This window comes from Hippoglossus stenolepis, chromosome 9 (assembly GCF_022539355.2).
Source record: "Hippoglossus stenolepis isolate QCI-W04-F060 chromosome 9, HSTE1.2, whole genome shotgun sequence".
Classification (NCBI taxonomy): domain Eukaryota; kingdom Metazoa; phylum Chordata; class Actinopteri; order Pleuronectiformes; family Pleuronectidae; genus Hippoglossus; species Hippoglossus stenolepis.
The window spans coordinates 10,253,413-10,277,709 of record NC_061491.1 but is presented as its reverse complement, the minus strand read 5'-3'; the positions used below and the strand labels follow the sequence as shown (position 1 = coordinate 10,277,709).

At 41.2% G+C, this 24,297-nt stretch overlaps 2 protein-coding genes across 3 annotated transcripts in view; both read left to right on the top strand.

Annotated features, from left to right (window-relative positions):
• The first annotated feature begins 3,267 nt into the window (after positions 1–3,267).
• On the top strand, positions 3,268–7,218 carry tmem230b (transmembrane protein 230b). Its single transcript, XM_035166750.2, has 3 exons — positions 3,268–3,578; positions 5,291–5,413; positions 6,024–7,218. Exons 1-3 carry the CDS (start codon positions 3,483–3,485, stop codon positions 6,162–6,164), a joined length of 360 nt encoding a protein of 119 aa, XP_035022641.1. The 5' UTR covers positions 3,268–3,482; the 3' UTR covers positions 6,165–7,218.
• Positions 7,219–10,567: 3,349 nt separating this feature from the next.
• The window catches only part of igsf9b (immunoglobulin superfamily, member 9b), a 28,653-nt gene continuing 14,923 nt past the window's right edge, over positions 10,568–24,297 (top strand). For both annotated transcript variants that reach the window (XM_035166952.2, XM_035166950.2), the window contains exons 1-3: positions 10,568–11,057; positions 16,787–16,876; positions 18,628–18,834. In XM_035166952.2, the coding sequence (XP_035022843.2) occupies positions 16,822–16,876; positions 18,628–18,834 (262 nt within the window). In that variant the 5' untranslated portion in view covers positions 10,568–11,057; positions 16,787–16,821. The remainder of the gene's footprint in view (positions 11,058–16,786; positions 16,877–18,627; positions 18,835–24,297) is intronic.

The following is a 24,297-nucleotide window of genomic DNA, read 5'->3' as shown; positions in this document are numbered from 1 at the left end:
CTGAGCCGTGCCTCTAGCATGACTATTAATAACAACACAGAGAAACCTCTAGCTGTACCAAGCCCACATTCCACCCACATGTATTACTGTTCATCGAATGTTCAATATATGAGCACAGATGCAAGCAAAACACAAAATCACAAAGCAACGCAAACATTCATTTTTACCGTGTGTTGCTCGACAGGCTCTAAATATTAGAATCATGTTTGTTTCTGCGAGATTATTTTCAAATTGGAAAAGCTTGTCGTTCAGCAGCAGCTGTGCACCACTCACATGCCACATGCGGCCATTTCTGGCGATATTGCATGATGTTGAAGAGGGATAATCATTCTGCCCTTTATTGGGCTCCAGTTCTGGAGCTATCTGCATTTTCTGTGATGAAGACAGACCTAATTATCTCGGCAGACGGAACTCCACTCTGAGCTGGGCTCTAATTATGGCCTAAATGCTGCCCTCTTACCGTTCAGCGTGGCACTGAGGGGTTATGAGGGAGTGACTGCTGCTGTCTTCTTACCACACAGACTTACAAACACACAGACACACACACATCTCAAGGGCTCAGTGTGCTCAGCTGCTCTGATGCTCTTCTTAACAGGCATTATGGTCTAGTGGCCGGGATTACCTAACAAGACAACACACTCAGCTCCCCTCATACCAGTGACATCTTGCCGATCATCTGATTAATTAATCACAACTCCAGATGTCACTTGAGCCGCATTATTGTTTGTACTGTGTAGAACATTGCACCAATATTTAAAAGGGAAATCCAATTGAAATCCTTAAACCCACAACTTACACAACAACACAATGCATGAGGCCATGTGGTACTTCCAGATAGATTACTCCATCAGTAGCGTCCTTCCAAGCCCATTCACTTTGATTCATGAATGTGAAATAATTGCAGATTTATCCAGTCCTGGAGATTGTTTCAAGGTCAGATAAATTAAAAGCCACATTTTCTGAATTCAGACTGAGGGAGGGGAAGCAGCTGGCACGGTGACCTTGATTGTGGATATTGAACATCCAGGTGAGGAGACGGCCAAATACGTATCAACGATGCAACCCTGGTGTCAGCTTAGCACAAATAGGTATGTGCAAGGAAATTGGAATTAAAAAAATAATAAAAGGGTAAAGTTAAACTCTATTATCGTCTGTAACAGGCATAATGAAAAGGTCATCATGCACATGCAAAAATGTTTCACAGTCAATTATGTCAGGGGGCAAAGTTGGCTTCTGTGATGAGTTTCTTCTGGAAAGATAAGGACAAGAGGAGATATTGTACGTGGGAGCTAAATGCACTCCACATCCGTGCACAATTGCGGTACTGGTGCATTTGAAAGCATGCAGCCTATAAAAGAATCCCCACTTTAATTCCTCTAAAACATAAAAAAAAACTGCATCCAGGATAGATTTATAAAGATTATTCTTTGTAGAAGCTCGGATAGATTTGAAACTATGCATCTGAAAATTGAGCGGAGAGAGAGAACAGGGCAGCGTAGTGCACGGTGACTCATACACACAGGGAGAAACAACAGGAAAATGAATGATTTCAGGCCTTAGATCCCCCCCGAGAGCAACACATGGCCTTAAACTACATCAATGCACCTTGATGTCAAGGTCAGTCAGCGTACTAACGATCACTCGAGACTTGTTCTCTGCCAACAAGTTCTTTAGAAGCAAAAAGAGGGTATTATTGATGCTGCTGGCACATCTAATAAGAATATGCATTTACTTTATTGTTACTGCCCATGAAAATAGCAGTGTAATTATGGATTATTCACAACCTGTGGACATTTATCCTTGAACGTAGAGTGTATGTCTCTGCCAGGAAGCTCAAATCACAACAATGCACTGTTGGGTAGCTTCAGGGCACGGCAGAGATCTGAATTCTGCCAACACGAGAGTCTATATTTGTCTACATGACAGTCCAATTTTCCACAAACCAGCAGGGGAAAGTGAGAAACACAATTTGAAAAAAGAGAGCAAAAAAAAAGACTATACCTCCCACAACAGCTTTAATTATTCATTTCAGGGGAATTGTTAGCGAATGTTATTTTTGTCTGGTCTGTCAATATCATGGTCAGTTGTTCACGGGCCAGATTATTGCCGTGCATGAACAGAGAGATGACAGTACATGGCAGAGATAACTCACTGTACACAAACGATCAAGGCCTCGTTACAAAGTTTCATTTTTTGCTGATTTAACGAGTAAAGCCACCAATTCCAGAAAACTTGGTATATACCAACGATTGAGGCCACTTCTTCCAAATGGTTGATTTACTTTAAATATTAAACAAACAAAGGTTATTCTATTATTATTGAATGCGGTCTGATAATGGATATCAAAGAAGCGCATTAATGAAAAGATAAATAGCTGATTTTGTAAAGTATTTTGATATAATGGTGTATGATTTTCATCTCGTGGACTCGGTGTCGGAATACTCACAGTTTCTGTTTAAAGAAATGTCCATGCACAAGTAGTGAAAAAAAATGTGTGAAATTTCAGACTGAATCTCTGTGGCTAAAAACAACCTTTCCAGGAAAACAGTGTGTGTGTTTGTGTAGTCGTTTTTGTTACTTCTTTAGGACCTTTACCAGCATAAACACCTTGCTTGTCAGGATCAGAACAGCTCGTGGGAACCAAACACCTGGTTAAGGTTAAAGGTCAGATTGTAGTGGATTGGTCGTGGTTAAGGTTAAGGATAAGGTGTTGGTCAGGCGGATGAATGGAAGTCAATGTAAAGTCCTAAAAAGGACAGATGTGCAGACTTTACGTTATATGTGAAATATCAGATGGAATCTCTGCGGCTAAAAACAGCCTTTGCGGGAAGCCTTTGTGGGTATGTGTGTCTGTGTGTGTCTGTGTGTGTCTGTGTGTGTGTGTGGGGCCCGCTTCTGTTTCATGAAATCGTTTAAAAAATCTGCAGGCTGGACAGAAACTTAATCCTGTGAGAACACAGTGTGATTATGAAGCTGAGGAAATGAACATCCACAGTGAGATGACACCAGACTGACATCTGCTGCTCACTCTGACCCACTGGTCATTTAATAACACCCGACTGCGCCCCCTTGTGGCCGATGTGGAGCCGTGCAAATCAGCACTAGGAAATAAATCCAGTCGGTGCGTCAGTGAAATATATTTGATCCATTCTTATTTATATGACACATTTAAAGTAATTTAAAGTAAATCGCATCGAGAACATTTAAAATATAACATTGGATAAACACTGAAGTGAGATTTCCATTTCCGGCGTCGCGCTTCGTTGTGCGCATGCGTATTGAAAACACGGAAGTTCCATGTTTGTAGCTCCGCAGACGTCACCCCGTGTAATCTCTCCATAAATAGTATTTTAGTCTACAGCAGCGGCCCTGGTGTAATATTTGACTGACTCTAACACCGACAGCTTGTTAGTGGACGGTGGCATGGCCGCAGGGTCGTTGATGCATCTGTAGAGAAGCTGTGAAGCTGTAATAAGAGAAAGATGCCCGCTCGTAACATCGTGTCCAACGGGACCCAGGACAACAAAGTCAGGTACTCCAGGTTAGCCACTGACGATGACGGCTACACTGACTTACAGGTAAAACCCGCTGCATGGTGCTGGACACGAGTATCTGTGTTTATGACCCAGGACAAACACAATCAGTGCGTCCAGAATTATTACATCATTTATATCTTTACACATTTTTAACTCCCACATGATTCTGTTTTTAATCTGCAATGACTGGCTCATTGTCATGATTGACTGAAGGTTACAGTTCATCCACTTTATCATCATGTTAAGTTTAAAACAGCCAATCTAGGCTTAAAGTGATGAATAATTAACTTTGAGGTTGACTTCAGTGATTCTGTCCGCAGAGAACACAGGGAACTCTCCAGACATCTGTCTCAAAAGCAAAGATCTCAGTGTGCACAGCTGAGATTAGGAGTTTTACCTTTGACTGTGGAAACTGGCTGATTTCATTAATGCAGAGGAAGAGATTAGAGAAGCAGATTTCCCCAATGTGTTGATCTTAATTTGAAAGAAAACGAGTCTTAATTTTGACATTGGCTGTCCATGTATAAAACTCATAAATAACTAATTTATCTGGCAGACAAGCAGCATATCTAAAACAGAATAATGTAAGATAAAAACTTTATGTAAGATATAAATGATATTTTAATTCTGGAAACACGTTGGATGCGTTTGTCCTGTGTCACAAACACATTTTATTATGATATATATAGCCTTTGTTACGATTGATGCAAATTGTAATGTGATAACTATTAATATTGTTTTATTGCCCAGCCTTAGCTCCAAATGATCCTACTTTTCCCACAATCTCCAATAGGTCTTTAGAATTGGTTAATGTCCACTTCTTTCAAACTCCAAGCCCCGCGGTTTGTAACACAGGTTATTTTGTTATAAATGTATAGTCCCCAGGCATAGAATGAGATTACCTTATTGACATCATCAGGATATTTTTCTTCTCATACTTAAAAAAACTCCTGTAGAGTTACAGACAGCATTATATAAGTGTCTTCATGTTTTCACGTGCCAATAATAACTCAGGATGACTAATATATTGAGCTTTGGTTGGTGCGTTTAGGCTTCAATTTTGAACGAGTTGTCTCTATGAAGGTTTGAATGTGAAAAAAGACCAAAACACAAATTATATTTGTTAAAAAAAGAAATCCCCTGACATGAATAATTAAAGCTGCTGTGTGGGGGGTGCATTGTCTTTTTTTGCTTCTTATTTTATCAAATTATCTTTTTCACATTCCCCTGCTTGTTTGTAAAAAAAATGGCATGTCACGTAGACAAATATAGATTCTGTAAGGAGAATTCAAATAGCTGCCTGTACACAACAGTGGGTCTTTGTGATTGGAGCTGTCTGGCAGAGCTGTTCACTCTACAGTCCAGGATAAATGTCCACAGGTTATAAATAATGTATTAGTACACTGCTCATGAAAAGATAATAAAGTAAATGTGATGTGTATATGTGTTTGCTCCATCAGAGAGAATGTAAAACAATATTGAGATGGTTGTTGGTACTTAAAATCACAAATATATCATTTTATGGATATTAGAACAATTAAAACAAAGGAAAGGGGTAAAAACTGCGTATGAAGTCAGTTCCCTATTTAAAAACAAATATCTGACAACCAGTCATGTACTTCAGAATCTCCAGTACATCATGAGCTTGACTAAATTTGCCTTTCTACAATATAAGTGGGAAAACCGGCAGCGCTCCACAAAGCTTGCTGTGTCTGAGAAATGTGCTCTAATTAAATATTTCTCCTCCTCTCCAGTTCAAAAGGAGCCCACCCAAAGTCCCGTACAAAGCCATTGCTCTCGCCACAGTCCTCTTCTTAATTGGCTCTCTGTTAATCATCATTGGCGCCCTTCTCCTGGCTGGATACTTTGGAGTCACAGTGAGTACTTTTTCAAAGCAGAGTATTTTTAACTGTGATGTATTAATTAGGGCCATGATGAAGAGAAAAAAAGAAATCGGAGATGTCGAGAATAATCTTCTGAGAATAAAGTTGTACTTGAGAAAAAAGTTGTAATATTTTCCCGAAAAAAATCACTTTTTTGTAAATAATCAGCAAGGAGAACCAGTGTTCGCTGGAGGTCCACTTCTCCGGGTTCCAAAATCTTGATCCATTCTCGTTGTTTCTTGAGAAACTATGACTGACTACTACCAAACATGTCTTCCTCCTTTAAAGAGGCCATTTCCTCCATGTCTGTGTGGTTCCTTCTTCAGAATGGACTCAGCTTATTGCAGTTTCTTGTTCCTTTTTAATGTCCTATTACTTGATATGAGCTGTCAGTTTCTTTAAGTATATGATGACATGATATAATGTGGTACTGATCTTCTGATATTCCCCCTCTAAATTGACACATAGCCTAAAAATACAACTTTATTCTTGAGATCGCTTCACTTTTTTAGTTCAAAGCAGCCCTAATACTATTTTTAACAGCAGAACAAATACGATTTTTATTTTGATTGAATAAATGTGTCAAATGTTTTCTCCCTTTCAGCACTCAGACCGGACCGTGCCTGTCCTCATCATTGGGATCCTGGTTTTCTTGCCTGGAATTTACCACCTCCGGATAGCTTACTTTGCGTCGAAGGGCTACCCAGGCTACTCCTATGATGATATCCCAGACTTTGATGACTGATCTATACACTGTAGCTTCAGAGAGAGTCTCACTGTGCTTGCGTGCACACATACTCAGCAGGGCTTGTGCGGGCGGGACTTCAAGTAGTGATACCTCTTACAGAAAATGAGGTCTAATCGTTGCTATAAACAACTTTGCTAATCTGATAATGCCAGTCTGCTGTTATGAAGCCATATCAGTGTCAGATATTGCTTGAATTGTATATTTGTTTTCTTAGCTTGATTCATTAATACAACTGTGATTTGATGAGTCCTTTAATGATAATTTAATTTATTCATAATTGAATTAAAAGCTAATGCTGGTTTTTCCACAAAATGGTCAGCAGACTGTATAACACAATTAGCCTTACCCTCCGGTTAATTCTTCCTTACTCTGCAGACTTGTGCTTTCTAGGGAGGATTTCAAGTGATTAATGCCGATCCTCCGCCCTCCATATGGTGCACTTGTCCTGTGAGAATAAACATTGTCCAACAGTGAAGCATGCAATTAAGACCTGACGTTCTGTTAACCTGTGTCAAAACCCTTTTTCTGTTTAAATCCTTTGAAAGTGTGTGAGTCAACGGCAGGATGAACGCTTCCATTTCCTTTGCAGGATAATGTCATATGTAAAACACGTGGTCAGTAAAGGTTACACTAGGACATAGCAGTCTTGTCAGCTTTATGATTTGCTACTAAATTTACACAAGGAATCCGCCACTAACCATAAACTATCTTGTGTAACATCAGATCAAACAGCTTAGTAGCTATTCTGGGTACTTGCTACCTTCTCACACTTGCATCCGAAATCACAGAAACGATAGAGATTGGCTGTACGGCCCCTGGTATCTATACATTTATCGCCTCTGCAATTAACCATTTATACCTCTGTAATTTGTGCTTTCTATCGACCTTTGATTTTTAACTTTGTATTAATTATGACTGTACATTAAAGCACAGATATACAAGAATTGCTGTTAAGAAATAATTTTATATGAAAACCATAAATCCTAGTATAGGGACATAAGACATTGAGAAACAACTGTTGAGCAGACATAATAAATGACAATGAATGGTATTCTATGTGTATTGTATTACTTTAATGGTTTATAACCATAGTTGAGATGATGTTTTTTTCTAATCTTGTTTTATTACAACAAGCCATCAAGGCAAAATCATTGTGAACTATAGTTTAGGGTTTTAATTTATTTTCTCCACTGCACATTAATACACTTTGCTCTGTCATGATAAACCCTTCTTACTAATTGTCACTGTCATGAACCTGATCAGTCTCCGCTGATCCAGTACTAATACCGCCCCCCTGTGGTGATCCAGACTGTCAGGCAATGGATTGGCTGTTTCAACAGTAAACAGAACAATGCAGTGTGTCCCATCTTTAGACTGTATATAAAATGTGTCCCAGCTTTAGACTAGGGATGCAAGATATATATTAGTCCGATATATTATCGGCCCGATAATGGGAATTTTATGTTATTTATTTATCAAAATCAGAACTTATAGCCGATAAAGTCCTCCTGACGTCATACATCCGTGCCTGTCAATACCAGCATGATGTGTTTATGTTGGAACTGTAAACTGTATATTAAAAATCGGAACTGAAGACTGCGTTGCTGGTGTGGAAGTTTTTCACAGTTTCTGAGTGACAAAAATGCGGCCTCCCCTACAAGAGCCTTCATTCTTTAATGAAAGATCCACTTTATATTTTGTTTCAACTACTTGTGTTTAATAATTGACATTATTGTTCAGAGATATTGTCATTTAATTTATTTTGAATTTTTATGCAAAACATGAAGGCCAAAGTATGGACAGTTTTTTATCAGGCTTTCAGTTCTATAATAGCCTTTATTTTTGAATGCACATTATTTCATCTGAATTACTATTTTCATACATTGACATGTCTTATTTAACATGTCAAAATATTTAACTTAATTTATTTCTTTTGAATCCCATGACTTGACCATGAAATGTTCCTCCTCCACCTAGAGTTGTTTGCAGTTTTCTGATGTTCTTCACTAAAAAAACTAAATAAACACTCAGAACTGAGTCAGAACGTTTTTTGTGGTTTTAACAATGGAATATTAATTCATCCCTATTTGCTTACTATATTTTGCTATTTAACCCTCAGATGTGCATAAACTACAGGCTATGAACTTCTTTTTAAGAAACGTGAAATGATTATCGGTATCGGCCAGAAAAATCCATATTGTGCATCCCTACTTTAGACTGTATATAAAAAGTGTCCCAGCTATAGACTGTATATAAAATGTATCCCAGCTATGACCTCATCCATCGTCAGCTCATGTATTGCAGTAGATCTGCTCATGTGCAGCTTATTTAGACAAAGAGCCTTGGAGGTAAGATGCTGAAAATTAGTGCCTTCTACTCTTTTCTATTTATATATTTATAGTTATCCAACTCAGTTTTCACAATAAGACGACGCATACATTTATGTCTGAGAGCCTATGGTTAAAAACGAAAAACAAAGAGACTTGATGCTAGTAAATAATCAGTGGGTATGAATGAATGTGCTAATTTAACTTTAATAAAGGGCAAAACAACACGTCTTTTCATGTCAAATTAACAAAACACCACTGCTAACTTGAAAGCTGCTTTAGGTTTATGGTGATAAATGTTTCATTGACATTAAAATAACCATTTATGAAAGGAATAATAGCTGTATCTTGCTAGCTTCAGCCGCGAGCTAACTAGCAAGGCTATCATTAGCTTAAAATTTGAATGCGCCGGGAAGTAGTAGTTTGTAAGAGCGGGGTAATTAGTTCGGTACAAATTTAATGCAGATTTAAGACTTCTTATACTTAAAGAAACTGTATAACCACTTAACCTGATGCCGTGATTGTTTGTTTCAGGAAGTAAAGGTTACCTGTTGATCATCTTTCAGTGTCTGTTACTGCAGTTTACAGTGTAGTCACTATACAACGTAATAGTCTTGTTATTCCAACAATACCACCGTAAATCAAGAGTACTTTTTAGTATATTATTATAGTGATACGGATAAGCTGCAAGGAATATATATATATATATTGTGTTTTTTATCGTCTTTATAGAAAGAATATCAACATTTCCTAGGTAATTTGTGTGTGTGTGTGTGTGTGTGTGTGCGTGTGTGTGGTGTGTGGGTGGGTGGTGTGGTGGGTGGAGGTAAACCTCCATCAATTATTTATACCACTTAGATCACACCCGTTTTTTCCCACTTTACACACTAGCCTTGTATTTGACTTCACTGGGTGTTTGTGGGTGTTTTTGTGGGACGTTTGCTGGACGATCTACCAAACGGTCACACGTTGTCTTGACGTGTGTGTGTTTGCCTTTTGTTACGATCCTCATGTTTTTCCCACGAAAAGACGCTTTTGTCTGAGGCGCTAAAACACCAGCAGCATCAAGTCACATGGAGACAGGTGGCAAAGAAGAGGAAGCGCATACATGCTCCTTCAATATAAAAGCATTTTCTACCCTTCAGTCTAACGATCAATGTTCTGACCACAACCTGGTTTAACTATTAACCTGAGTCAATGTCCAAGTGTTTTATTAACCCGTGTGCCAGAGGAACAGCAGCATGCACAATACCAGGACACTGAAAACTGAAGCAACTACATGAATTGTATTTGGGTATGTTCACCTGTAGCATTTCTACTTGTATTTAACACAAATAATCTTAAATTTAGAAATGCATGAAATGCATGAAATGTCAGAAGATTTGTGAAAATGCCCATTGAAAATCTGCCAGATCCCAAGGTAATGCATTTAAATTGACTGTTTTGCAGTTAGAAATTAAAAGCTATTAAATTTACATATAAAACTGAGTAGTTGACGAAATAATACTTCAATTTGACTGAGGGCTGAACCATATGGCAAAAAATATATTAAGATTAAAATGATCATATCACTAGATAATTAGACATTAAATGTCATATCTTTGATGGGTTTTTTTTGCTCCAGGTTGAAGGTTGTATTTTTAAACTCTTATTTATGATAAGAGAACAACAACAAACAGCTAATATACAACAAAACAATTTATCTACCTTTACATAATCTGACCTTCTCACTGTAGCACGTGCACGCACAGTGCTTCCTATATTTACGAGCATTATTTTTGATATATTAAACCGTTGTTATATTGCTATTGATTAAAATTAAACTACGAATATTATCTATATTGTTTTATTGCCCAGCTCTAATCTGACTAATCGTTTCAGATACAGTTCTAACAACAGAGCCCATCCTACAGCAGGGGCTTTATGCTGAAAGGTCTAACCGGAAGTGTAGTGGTTGAATTAGCTCTACTCGCGGTGTTTCCAGCAGCTCCTGTTGTAGTAGTTCGTAGGAGGGGTGGATGAAGAGGAGGAGGAGGAGGAGGAGGAGGAGGAGGAGGGACACAGTGTGAAGAGCAGGGCACTAACTAAACGTGCAGCCCTGTGGTCAAACCTGCTGCCGTTACATGAGAGATGTTCTGACCCACAGACAGCTTTACACTCATCCACAAAGTCAACAGAAAACTCTCTCTTGCGATTGAAGGTACTTTGGACGAGTTTGGACAAAGACGAGTAGCGGAGAGGAAAGTTGAACTGGCCTTTAAACGGTGAAGGTGTCCCGGCTTCATGGATTCTACTGAAGTCTCTTCCAGGACGTCGTTTAACCCGTGGACGCTGGGGACTCACTTTTGATTCTCCTCTTTTCCTCCACGCACGGACTGAGAACGAAGATGTGACCAACCTGCTCCTCACTCTCCAGAACCGTCTCCTTCATTTATACATTTATTTAAAAAGTCGTCTGCTTGGGAGCGAACTAGATGTGGTCTGGAGGACGAGGGTAAACGAGGAGCACCAATGGATTGAGAGGTTGTACTTTCAGCTGCGAGTGAAAAGTGCCTCAAGTAAGGTAAGAAGCTGCCAGAGCATCTTTCCCGGTCCATTCTACTAAACACACAACACATCTTATTGTCATATAGATAGATATTGATTATAGATCAGTTATACGCTGCACACACATCTCTGCCACATTGCTCTTGTGATAGTGATCCTGTGTGATTCGAGCCTTTTATTATCATTTACTCACACTATTGCTGTGACATCAGTCTGTCCTCCAATAAAAATACACTGTAGTAACACTATGACGCATTTTGCCTTTGTTTACGTTTTGTGTATCACATGTGCCACTTGTAATCTCCCCCTAGTGAGTGTGGGTGTTTTCTCTCTCTCTCTCTCTCTCTCTCTCTCTCTCTCTCTCTCTCGCGTTAAACCACAGTGAATAGGTTTAACACGCTGGAATGGCCCAAACCTGAACTCTGTTCCCTGGATTAAAACAGTCAGAACAATAGTCAGTCGAAAGTGTGTGTTTGTATTATTTTTATTAAGGGCTCCCTCTCTCTCCTCTCTGCCTGTATCTGACTCGCTGTCAGACAAAAGATGCACCTGTTTTGTTTTTACAGGAGCTCTGCTGGGGGGGGGGAGCGTCCCAGCTCACTGGGACAGCGTGTAGCTTATGTCGTGAGTCTGTTGCATGTGCACCAGACTGTTTGTGTATTCGCCTGCTGCTCCACACGCTGCGATGTGCTGGTCTCAGCCTCATTCTGGGGTGTTTTGGTGCAGAGGAGCGCAGCCCTCTTCTTCTGCTGTTTACTGGTTTCAAGCGTCTCTCTTTGTTTTTGCTGCGCTTTTTGACTCTGATTGGCTGGACACGAGGAGCACAGAGGCACACATCACACACCATGAAGCCTGTAATCCCTTGTGTTGCATCATCTGACTGTATGTGGACATGGACACAGCTCATGAACAGAAGCTTCCTCCATTCCTCATCAGCTTGTCGGTTGTTTATAGTTGCATTTGACATCTTGTTATATTGTCACGAAGGTACACAAGTGTCAAATATCTACTTCGATTCTGCTCCTTGCAAAATAATAAGTCTGTTTTTGTTATAGATTTTGATTAATTTATTTGGTTTGTATTTTTCTGGCAGAATCCTCTCCATGTCTTTTCTGTCAGGGCTCAGCTCAGGTGTCATGCCACACAGTTATAACCAGCATATATCAACACTACATCAGGCCTTGACATTTCATTACCGTGCTGCGCTGTTCAAAACACCATGCAGCCAACTGGGCCCTGTCATGCTGCAGGAAATTGATTGCATTGGGAAAGTAATTATTCATGAGTTGAAAGTGGTTACTCCAGATTGCTTTGTTGTACATCTTAAAATGTAGTCTGTAGTTTTTCTGAGGTGAATGCATGTCAGTGACACGATCCTAAAGCGTGTGGGATCCTAAAGAATAAACACATGTCTCATCAGTGGAGTCCTGTCTGAAAGAGTCCCTCACATCTGCTCAGTAAATTTCCTGAATAAAGAAATGAGAATGTCTGAACATGTTTAGCTTTAGTACTTAAAAGAGTCTGTTGTGGTCATTTAAGATCGTGTCTCATTGACTGTAACATATAAGAATGAACCCAGTGCCATTCTTCAACACTGGGGTTAAGCTCTCGAGGTTGTTACCTTTAACGTTTGACCTTAAGGTCCTCTCTGTGTCTTGTCTTGAAATTAGCTTTGTGGGACTGGCCTGTTCCTGAGAGTTGGGGGCAGGGAAGCCTCAGGAGTTGCAAGAGGGATGTTGCCACTTAGCTTTCACCAGACTCAAGTCATCTTCTGCTCCCCTGAGACGTCTGGGCTACATTAAATCATCACGGGAGAGAAAAAAAACATGAAATCACTCCACTGATGCTTTAAGCATGTTGGTGATTCACTCATTTGCAGCGGCATTCGCTCGCTTCCAGACTGCTCAGTGTGAGTAAACATCCAACCACCGGCCAGGAGTCAATATCGTTATTCCCTGTAGCACCATGTGTTGGGTTACCAATGATCAGTGTGTTAATCCATATACAGCCGGCTTTTCCCCTCACGAGACTACTCCGCTCCCGTGCCCAGTGCGTGCCCAGCTCATTTCCTTTACTTGCAGCAAAAGTCAATGCAGTTTCTAAATTAGGTTGCCGTGCCAGGGACAAAATCCATGAATTGATCCCTGTGCTGTAAAGGGTGGTTTAACCAGTCATGTTTGAATTGGTGGTTTTCAATCTATTCCTGGGCTAATGGTTGTGATTCACATGTACCATTTATGTAGACCTGTTGTCTAAGTTGTGGATTGGTTGTGTTATCTGTTTTGGATTCCTCTGTGCACCTCTTTGCAAGGTTTATGCTGGAGAAACACTTGTACTTCCTGCCCCAGGCTGGTTCGCACCAATCCGGCCTGTGTCAGGATTAACAAGGATTATTAAGAGAGTAATGCTACTGCTTATCGGACTTGTATCTGTCACCAGCATCACCGGTGGCTCTCCTTAGATATACTGAGGGGATCACACACACTTTCACAGAAATTCACACACTCAAGTCAAAAGTTCACTTTCTGTGATGAGTTTTCTGTGTTTCAGAGAAGAAATTTAGATTAAAAGGGGAAACTGAAAATGTACTTGTCACGTATCAAGTGGACAAGATAGTTGAAAAACAAGACTCCTGCATTGTGTAAACAATTATAAAGTGTGTCTTAAGTTTTGCATTATTCAATGTATGCCTCCTGATCTGCTTATTCCAATGTGATACAGAGGAGATGGAGAGATCAGGCTGACCAGCTGCTGCAGCTGACAGCTTGGATTCAGCTTTGTACTTGGATTTAATGCCTGAAATGGGGGGTGAACAAATTTAATTCAATGGCAAGACAAGTTCATCTATTTAGGGTATGATTCTGGAGACCCCTGTATTGCAAAAATATTTTTAGGCCTTTTGAATTTTGAAGTGAGTCTCTCTCCTTTATTCTAAGGACGTGGGGATCAGAGAACCAGACTCAGAAATGTCTGGTTGCATGATACATCATTTTATTTTATTGGCTTGAGAACCAAGTTGTCTTTGTTGGCTATGGCGTGTGTCCTCCGTAAAATGTGGAAAACCCAAACAGTGTTTTAGTGACTGGTTTTTGCCAGTGATTGATCACTGCACATCCAGATGACAGTGTCCTTGATTTGTCTCACCAATTTGGTCTCTAATTAAATTACACTATTAACACTCAAAGCAGCAGGATTAGTCTGGGTGTTACAAATGTTCCCTCCAGAAGGCAAAGCCATGACTAGATCCAAAGCAATTTGTGTCAATGAAATCCAGTGTAACATCGCACCAGTCAGCTACGTCTGCTGCACACCTCACAGAGCCAAATGTCGTGTGCTGGGGCAGGGACTTACTGCTTAGATAACAGTGATCACCTTTCTTAACTCATGATATGAAGGTGCCATTCTGCAGTCATGTTGGGTTTTTTTAGTCGTCACTCTGTGTTGTTTTTGTGTTGTCACATTTTACTTTTGAAAATCACATCCCGGTAATCTGATACTTATCAAAGTTGTGTCTATTTGCACATCTTTGTTTCAAGTGAAGGATGGACAAACTACAACTTATTCTGTAATGTGATTGGCTCCCACTACTGCTGTGTGACTTGCAAACAGCTGCTGTAATTATGTCCACTTTCCCCTCAGTTACCCTTGTGAGAAGATTAGCGTGTCGGAGTAAACCCCTCGCACCTCTCACATGCACCAGTATGTATGGTGCATGCCCTCACTGTTAAATGGGAGCTGTAATCCACTTTATTCTTTCTTTGTAAGTTAATTATGAGACGTAGATCATAATTGCTTACAGTTCAGTAAGTGATATTGTTTGATTGCAGTCACATAAATCTTTGACAAGTCAAAGATGCTGCTTTTGACTATTCTTTGACTTGTCAGTTACACCTTAAACACCTGGACTTTTGTTTTTAGGCCGTCTCTGTGCACATATCAATTAAATGGCCCCTTGCTTTGCTCTGCTGCCTGAGGAAATAACCTGGTTGTCTTCTGTCTACTCCCGCACCTGCAGACAAAGCCCCCTCCAGGCTTCCTCTGTAATATGCCGGCTCAGTGTGGGCGCTGCTCTGTCTGTCTGTTCCCACAAGTCATTTCTGGTGTGGAAGCACAGAAGCGCAGGCAGGAGCAAAGACAAGGTTTGTTATGTTCCGTGGTTGTCAAAAGTTACTTCAGGTCTCGATATAGGTTAGAATTTATATAGATATATTTCTGACATGTCATTAAAAAGACTGAAGACGACAGCGGAGATGATGCAGTGAGGTGTCACACTAATGATCAGACTGGAATGCTATTATAAGAGTTCTGTTTATTCTTACACTCAAACTGAGTAGTTCATGTTTGCTCAGTGGGAATAATCCTTTCCTCATTATAAACATTGCACTTTCATTTTCTGTGTGCCTCTGTCCTTCCCTCTCCACCAGCTTTACCCCTATCTAATGTGTTTTTGTCCCACTCTTCGTCAGTGACTGTTTAACCTTAGTTTCATCTTTCTGCTTGTTCTGGAAAGGTTCCAAACTAAAGTTATTACTGTCCTTAACGGCCAGCCCCAACAGTAACAGTCCCCACCCTGTGTTGGTCAAGTGAGAGGAATTAAACGCATCTTTTCTCCTGCTCTATTCTGGGCTGTGTGTTTACTCGAGTACAAACATTTCCTCTCAGAGACTAAACACAATTCACTGATCCCTGTGCTGCTGCAGCACATCTGTGCTTATATCAGCTCTTAAAACCAACACCTACCTGTTTTCCAAGAATAGCCTCCCTCCTATATTACCTAAATGATCTTAAAGTAATAAGCTGGTATTACGGGTACTAAATGGAGTGACTCTATTATGTCTGAAGGGCAAAAACTTAAACTTGTGCCTCTAATCCAATTTGAGGTGGAGGGCCTCACTGGTTGCCGCAGCTGTTCTTACTGGTCAGTCTGTGAAGTAGGTCCACAATTTAGGTAAGTGGTCTCCTGTTTGTGGGACTCATTAGTAGATGAGAAGCAGTGGGTCGTGCTGGTGTGCTCGCATGAGCTCTTTGTGTATTTAGTGGAGTAGTCAGGTGAACCACATAGGCTGCTGTTGGCTGCTTGAAATGTACGGTCATGTCTTGATTTTCGTTTCATTTGAGTAAGTTATCTAATGGCAGTCTACTTATGGCACTTAAGTCACTTTTTTAAGCACACGTAATAAGATAACATCTGGTGTCATGGTCACACACCTGTGAATGTTGCTCGTGTCCCCTGTCAATGGCTGTTGGCCTATTTAGCGTGAGCCGAGACCTTCTGGATGAGCTGGACCAATCAGAAGCACCAGGTTAATCTGTACATACACGTAGAGCCTTGTATAGGCGCTCTGTGTGGACACATGCACAAACATACACGTGCACACACTCCAAACGTGCATGCACACACACAAACACAAGCAAACTTCCACAGGGTGCACTCTCTCTGCAATCTCGTGCCCTACTGTCTATGTGCAGCACATGTTGCAATAGCTTATTTGCCTTAATCCAGCCACAGCTCAGACATGCAATTTTCCAGAGGATTAACCGTTTTCAAAGAATACAGTTATTTATTAACCAAGAAGCATCTGGAATGTAGTGTAGTTGTTGGATTATGAGTTGATGTTAACTTGAGGGATTACATTTGTCTGAGTGGGGATGTGAGGGATGTCCTTGTGCAGCGGTGGTGGATCTGTGAATGGCACAGTAGTATTGTGCTGAAGAGTAAACGGGATGTGTGGTCGTCTCTTTCAGGTCGGGAGATGTGTGAAGAAGTGTGACGGACGGCCATGGGACTGGAGAGACGGTGGCTTGTCACCACTGCAGTAGCCATCTGTCTGCTAAGTAAGTATGCTAATGCAAATATGGATCCATCGCATAGATTTACAATGCATTTCCACAAGTCACCTCTCCTTTTGAAACTGTTTTAGGCATGTATCTGTTATACAGCTCATTACATCAACGCTCTTGGTGCTGCTCATCTTAACAATAAAATGCTTTTCAGGAAAATGTCAATTCACAAAATGCAATTCATATTATTAAAACAAAAGACATTTTGCAGAAAAAGAATGTCATCCTGGAGTTATCATTATATTATGACACGGACAATAAAACAAGTAATTTACAAATCATTGCAAATCAAATACACATTGAGGGAGACACAATTTCAATTATGTAACATTCGGAAAATTTGCTTTGTATGATCACATTTACATCATCATGACGGTGTCACTTTATAATATGTCACTGTTTATATTAATCCATCAAGACTTACTCAAAACACTCACTACAATATGTTGTATTATTCATTTAAGTCATTTCAATTAAATTCCATTTTTGCACATTTACCTCATTTTTGTCAACTGTAAAGTTTGCTGCTTCACTAACTGCATGAAATGATATTAAAAAGTAAAAACTTGTTCAGTGAAGTCACAAACATTTTTTGACTAGAAGTTAACAACTTCCTGTTTTTTTTGGTTGGTATTTCTTCATTTGTCTGCTATTTGTTTGCATTTCTTCACCAGAAGCTGACTGTCTACTAACATCAGTAAGACCAATGTCCCTTGTTATGGTCAAGCATTGCAAAGCAGTTGGCATATGTCGCTGTTTAGCTGCCTATGTACAGTCATAATGAATTTGGCCCAGCTCCCATTGCCTTACATTGGTGAAAGTAAAGAGGAGGGGTTTCAGCACATGAGTGGGCATCGGAGAATGGGGCCAAAATCCAACTTAAATAATATCTGGGTGTGGATTTAGATCAATCCAGGATTTATGCTACCCCCAACCCCAGGCACGCGTCTGTGTGTGCGTGCATGTGTTTGTGAGGGGGGGGGTGGTGGGATTGATTGTGCTGGTCCGCAGACCATGTGTGGACCCCAGGGGGTGGTGGGAGGTCGGCTGGAGAGAGCACTGAGCATCCTGCTGTCCTGCATCAGAGTATCAGCCCCCCCCCCCATCTGAGATTAAAGTAATCACCAGGCCAGATGAGTAGCAGAGCAAACACTGGCACCCAGTTGTGCTCACACCCACGTGAGCACATGGCAGCGAAGGAGAGGAGAGGCTGCTCCAGGTGTCACTAATGGGATTGCCGTGTGTTTGCAGGCTTTGCAGCTCCATGTTCTTGTCACCAAATGGCAAATGATTGTTTTACACGCCCTCTGATGGCCCAGCGTTTAACAGGCAACTCTCTGTGGAAGTCATAGTGTGTGGCTGTGTGGCTTTTCCAGTTCAACAAAGCATTCATGGATCCATTGCTGCTTCTTTCTCTGTTAGTTTCCCGCCAACATTTCTGTCTTGATCTCTCGCTGCCTTTGTGGTCAAGCTCCATCCCTTCACCCCAAAGATATTACTACTAACATTTCTGAACTATTCCCAGCAAAGAGAACAATTTTCACAGGAATCAATAACCCCAAAATTCCAGAGAGGTTTCTCTTACAGCCGAAACTCTTTTTAAAAGGCTGATATTTCGCAACGCCTTATAGAACTTGATTTATGTGTTTTGCTCACATGCGAACTGGTTATTAACTTCTCTGTTTTAGCAAATTTCTACAGTGTCTCTTAAACTTTATCTTGCTGTCATGCTGTTGTCTACACAGGTGTGTCTCAAGGTGTGTCGTCGTTGGTTCGTGCCAGGGTGGGGGGCTCTGCAGAGCTGGCCTGCAATCTCACTCCAACATCCAAAGAAGACACCAGCCCAAACCTCTTCCCTCTACATGTGGTGGAGTGGGTGCGCCTTGGTTACAGCGTTCCCATCCTCATCAAATTTGGAGTGTATGCGCCTCGTGTTCATCCAAACTATAAGGGTAAGCATTATACAGATGTTTTCAGTAACACATCTGCTGAAAGAAAACCGATTTTAGTTGACTAGAAGTGCATTCCCTTTAAGGCTACACCCATATGACTCATTTGAAAATGCATAAACTCTGTTACAGATGCGCAGAGTTTTACAGTAGCTAAAACTGAGAAATTTGGAAACGCTGCTGGCCCCATTTTACTTTGAAAGCGTTTTAGTCTGGACGGGCATAAACTGAGACATTTTGAAACAATGATGTAGAAACTCACAACCGCTTGCTGATTGGGTCTTTTCAGTCCTGACGTAACTGGAAATTTGTCAGGCTCTTATAACATGACCCCCTTCCAGAAGAAAACAACCAGCATTTGCCTCGGCTAACAGTGTAGAAAGCAACATGGTTAATCAATTACAAGTGTTGTTGACTCTGTTGTCTTTGCTAACAGCTGTTGTGCAGTGAAAGTCTGCATTTTACAATGATACACAGGAGACGAGCTACTATTAGAGCAATTCCTGTTAACACCGGCTTGCACATGCCCAGTGTAGGTGAGTGGTCACATGATTTCAGGCGTGTTAGTATGGATGGGGTTTAAAACTGATACAGAGCCAAAATGCTCGTGTGGACAGAGTAGAAGTAGTAGGCAGAAAACCTGTTGGACCCTTTTTTTTTGGCTGAATCCTTTTTTCGATTGCTTTAGCAGTCTGATGGCACATAAACCCAAAAGCAGGCTTTGAAATACCAGTATCATACCAGCGCGTTTCTGAAAGCATTCCAAAGGCTGACTGCCAATTGACTGATTTATGTAATTATAGTTCAGTAGATTTTGATGACTGGGTGAGTACATGTGGCAGCAATTCTCTTTCACTTTGGGTTACAAGCATCTGTCTTGTGTGGGCAAAGATAGATATGAGGAGGATACATACATTGTATTTGTAAAGACCTGGCTCAGGGACCCAAACCCCCAATCCCTGTTTTCAGTCTGTTTGCTTCTAGACTGCAGTTGCACTGTTTCTAGTGCTGCGGGGGAGAAGGGCAATAGCAAGAATGCATCCGCTTTAATGGAGGCAGTGAAAAGGGGGTGGGGTAGCTGAGCAAGAAGAAGTGGGGTACCAGTAACGCTGTCCATGGGGGGATTAGGAGTCTAGGTGGGGGCCTGGGGGTCTGATGACAGTGTTTTATTAGTATGCTGAGGGGTGACCCAGTAAGAGGAGATTGTTGTGCTGGAAGGAGGATGGATGAAGCATTGGGAATAATGGGAGTTTTCTTGCTGGAGCCCTATAATCCTGTCATTGTCTACCAGAGGACAAAAGACAAAGAGGGGTATCACAACCTCGCCTTGCTTTGCCAAAGCTAACAGGGCTACTGGCTACTGGGACACCCAAAATCCCATACTGTCCCAACTAGGTCACTGAAATATACAGGGAACCATCCGTAAACCACACCCCCTACATTTGTCGCATTAGAACTTTTTTTAACCGGAGATCCCACAGAGAACGAAAGATATTTATTCCGAAACATGATTGCAGTGTCATGATAACTCAGGAACCACATTTAAGGATTACAGGGGCTGAACCACAAACAGACTGCCTCCACAGTTGGGCTACATGTGTTTGGCATGTTAAATCCTTGTAGGCCATTAACCGTGTCATTGTTTCGGGGCAGTCATCTGATGTATAGGCAGTTATAATGAAGTAAACAACATTGCAGGGATGTAGCAGAGTAGAAGATTGCTCGGGATGTCCCCACCTCGACATAAGGAAAATGGATATGGAAAAACCATATCCATTTTCCTTATGTGTACTTGTCTGGTGTGGGCTTTACCCCTGTCTGCCTCAGATCCTCATATCTCCCCTCCCACTGGAGGCAGATGGCAGCATGTGAAGCGTGTCAGCGCTGTGGGTCTAATGTATTCTACCCTCAAATTAAAAGGTTGGGGGATTTCAGATTTAACCCACATGACAATCAAGTAGGCAGCCATTTTCAGATATTTGTCTTGGCTTGTCTTAAAACGGAACAAGAGAGCAGAGATGAATACACATTTCAAGGTTTAAGATCAAGAAACAGTTAAAAGGAAATGAATTATGGGTATTTGCAGCGACTTGTAGGGTTCACTGTTGGGGTGGATTTACAGCGTAATAGCTGCTTCCAATAAAGCTAAGTAGGGTGTCGACATGAATATGTAATATTAATTCAAAGTCTGTCCTGCTCTTCCTTTTGTGGATTCCCATTTAGGTAGATTAAAAAAACCTATAAAAAGCACTCCAAAATGCTGTCTGCCATTGGTCTGCTGCTTTGTCTCAAACACACTGATGCTGTCTGCTACTTTTAGAAGCTGACATGAAAGAAAAGAAACAGGCGATATCTTGGATGACTATTTCAGTCCATTAAACAAATAATGTTTTGATATGATATCAGGTGTACTGGAGATTGTGTTTTGTTTTTGAGGAGTGTCAGAACTACAGAGCGGCGTCCTTCTGTTGAACCTGTTAGACACCAGCATGTCTCGCTCTCAGAGAGCTTTCTCTTGTCTACGTGAAGTGAATCAGGAAGGAATTAGTGCCCCTCATCCCTCTTCCTCTCTGCTCTCACATCCAGCATGCCCTGCAGGGCCGAACATTAGTCAACTCACAACAAAGAGGAAACAGACGAATAATTTCTGACTGACATACTATTATAGTCTGTTTGAGGTGTATTTGTTGAGACAATATGTTGAAGTCTAGCAGTGTCAGGATGGTTTACTGTTGCAGAGCTAGATCAAATGTCTCCTGTGTGCTGAAGTAAATCAGCAGAGACTGTGAGAAGGGGACTCCGACCTGAGGTTAGAATGACAATGGGCAAAACCCCTAGATCTCAGCAGGCCTCCATCGCGCTCTCAGTGTGACCTCTGAACACTGGAGAAGTTAAGGGCTGCATTCGTCTCTCACATGAACAAGTCACGTACACACTCACACACACAGACTTAAATCTCCCATTGCACACGAACTTCCCTTTCGGGAGCTTAAAGTGGAATTAACAGCTACGCTTTGGCAAACATGAGTCTATTTGGTGACTCCAGTGGCTGTAAGGTGAAACTCACTTTATGATCTCCAACCAGTTTTTCTGCTCCAACTGGACCAGAGTGATGTGCAGCAGCAAACAATGAGCCAATGAAAGAAGAATAGCTGGCTGCAGCTTGGGAATTTCATGTTAGCCAGCAAGTTTTTACAAAAGGCCCCTGTTACCTCATGCCGTAGGTGTGTCGCTGGCCAGATTTCATTTAAAGAGCATGAGTCAGTGTCTCATATTAAATTCTGCTCTACTGTGGAGGTGTAGTCCTTGTGTGGTCTGTGTGAACAGTAGCTGAAGTAATCCACTGTTTTGATTAGTTTCTGTGAGTGAAGAGTTTAGAAAAACTCTGCTTCATTTCTTGCAACTTTTCCAACAATATTTTGACAAAGTTTGATCGTTTCTTATGATGTGTGTTATTCTTACAGGCACATTTTTCCTAATGGTCAGTTCAATCAAGGAAACCCTCAGGCAACTGACAGTTATTAATGTCACTGTTATGACAAGAAAACAAAGCCAGAGTTCTGTTCTGGGAAACACTTCAAACACAGATTTTACTTGTCACTAAATGTATCACTGTATTTCACTTATTTTCTGGAGCTTATTTTAAGAAACGTAGCAGGAGATTGTCAAGGTCAGCCTGAATGCTCCTGTTGTTGGGATGGCGCCTGGCAAGAAGCAGGACATGAAGTATAATTTCTGCTGTGGAAATCATATGCTTTTGTTTACAGCTCATCGACACAGGCGTCGGCCTGTATCACCAAAAGTTCTCGAATCTCAGTAGCTTTCCAAGTTGACATCTTTAATGTCTTCTACACATATGGGACATCTTTTCCATCCTAAATATTATATTTATATAGTTTTTTTCCTCTAGTGTCCGTCACACACCCACTCGTTTGCTGCAATTTTTCTCGACATTTTCCGGCTGCATTCTAGGGGGCTGGCAGGGAAGTATCCAGAAAATGTTGGGAACTGACTCATTTGTTGCAAAATGCCCAGAGTTCAATGCATGTCTAAGAACAGCTGTAGTGTAACCTCACTTCACAGAATATTAAAATCAATACTTTTGATTAAGCGATTGCGATCACGTATAAGGGCTAATTCCTGCAGTCACTTAAGTTGCTGCTGTGGTGAAATCTGGCACGTGAGATGTGTGTGTTTGCTGGTGCGGGGGTTGTGCCGGACAGAGCGAGAGGGACAGAGTTAACTGTAATCTATCTCACGACAAAGAGCTATTCATAAGAGGGTTAAACTGATTAGGGAGACAGGAGGATTGAAGAGAGAAATATGGGGGAGTGGGAGGGGTGAGCTGTCAGAGGAAGGGGGCCGGTCCCAGACTTATGATTGTATTCAAATCAAAACACATCCCACAATGCACCGCTGCCTGGCTCTCTTATGCACATAATGATGGACAAAGAAAAGCAGTGCTGATGCTTCTCCAAACAGAATAATCTTTCTTCCTCCACTGTTTCCCCTGCTATTGTATCACATGCAATTCACTTTACCCCATGTATTACTGTGTCAGTATTTACCAGTGGGAAGCCTGCATGCAAAAATCACATGTTGACTGCAAGGACAAAAGCCTTGTGCGGCAGCTTTAGTAGCATCACAAATAAATACAAATACACCACATACTGTACTGCAAGATAAAAAAAATGATCTACATTATAAAATGTATGTGGTGTGGTGTCCTCAGCTCGGTTGCATTGCGGTGGTTTCACTTGCAGCGGTTTCACTTGCAGAGAAGCCACATCAATCTTGTCTGTAAAAAAAAAAGCATTGAAGATCAGAAAGCGTGAGACGAGACCAGCTCCGGGCCAGTGGCACGGCTCTAAAACTGAGTTATTCCTAACCCGCCACCCTCTGGGCGAGAACCTGACTCTCTCTAAAATGAAGAGGGTTCATACAGCTCTGATGGATTAGCGTTTCCATTTTCTACCCTTGGCTGCACCAGCTTGACCTGTAGGAAACAAGGGGCTCGTTTTAAGGTAGACTGGAGCTGTCATGTGATAGCTCCTGGAGAAAAAACTGTGAGGAGGAGTAGGAGGGCGGACGCGAGAAAGGAGCCGCAGCTATTGTTTCAGCCATCCTCTATTCGCCTTAGAAACTAATAATGTTTGTCTCTAGAGGAGGACTCGTGGACATTGTGCTAATGTAGCACCAAGGGGAGTGATGAATGCGTCTGGTGGGGAGTTACAAGGCTCAGAGGTCAGAAAGGTCAACCTCTCATTTGTTGTCAGTGGATTATCGATGCACACAATACAAGTAACCTCTCAGTAACCTCTCATTCAGTTCCTCTTGGTCTGAGAAACAGGTTTTTACTGATCTTGTTGATCATTTTTCAACTCGTGCTCAATTATTCCAGCATATCTTCATTGTATCTGTGCATCAGGGCATCAGAGAGGAAAACAACCTTTATAGTGAACAATC

Bases quoted from the DNA above. Each gene is read 5' to 3' on its own strand.
- tmem230b (XM_035166750.2), top strand. From the start codon at position 3,483: ATGCCCGCTCGTAACATCGTGTCCAACGGGACCCAGGACAACAAAGTC. The intron at 3,579-5,290 runs GTAAAACCCGCT...CCTCCTCTCCAG, and splicing joins ACGGCTACACTGACTTACAG to TTCAAAAGGAGCCCACCCAA. The intron at 5,414-6,023 runs GTGAGTACTTTT...TCTCCCTTTCAG, and splicing joins CTGGATACTTTGGAGTCACA to CACTCAGACCGGACCGTGCC.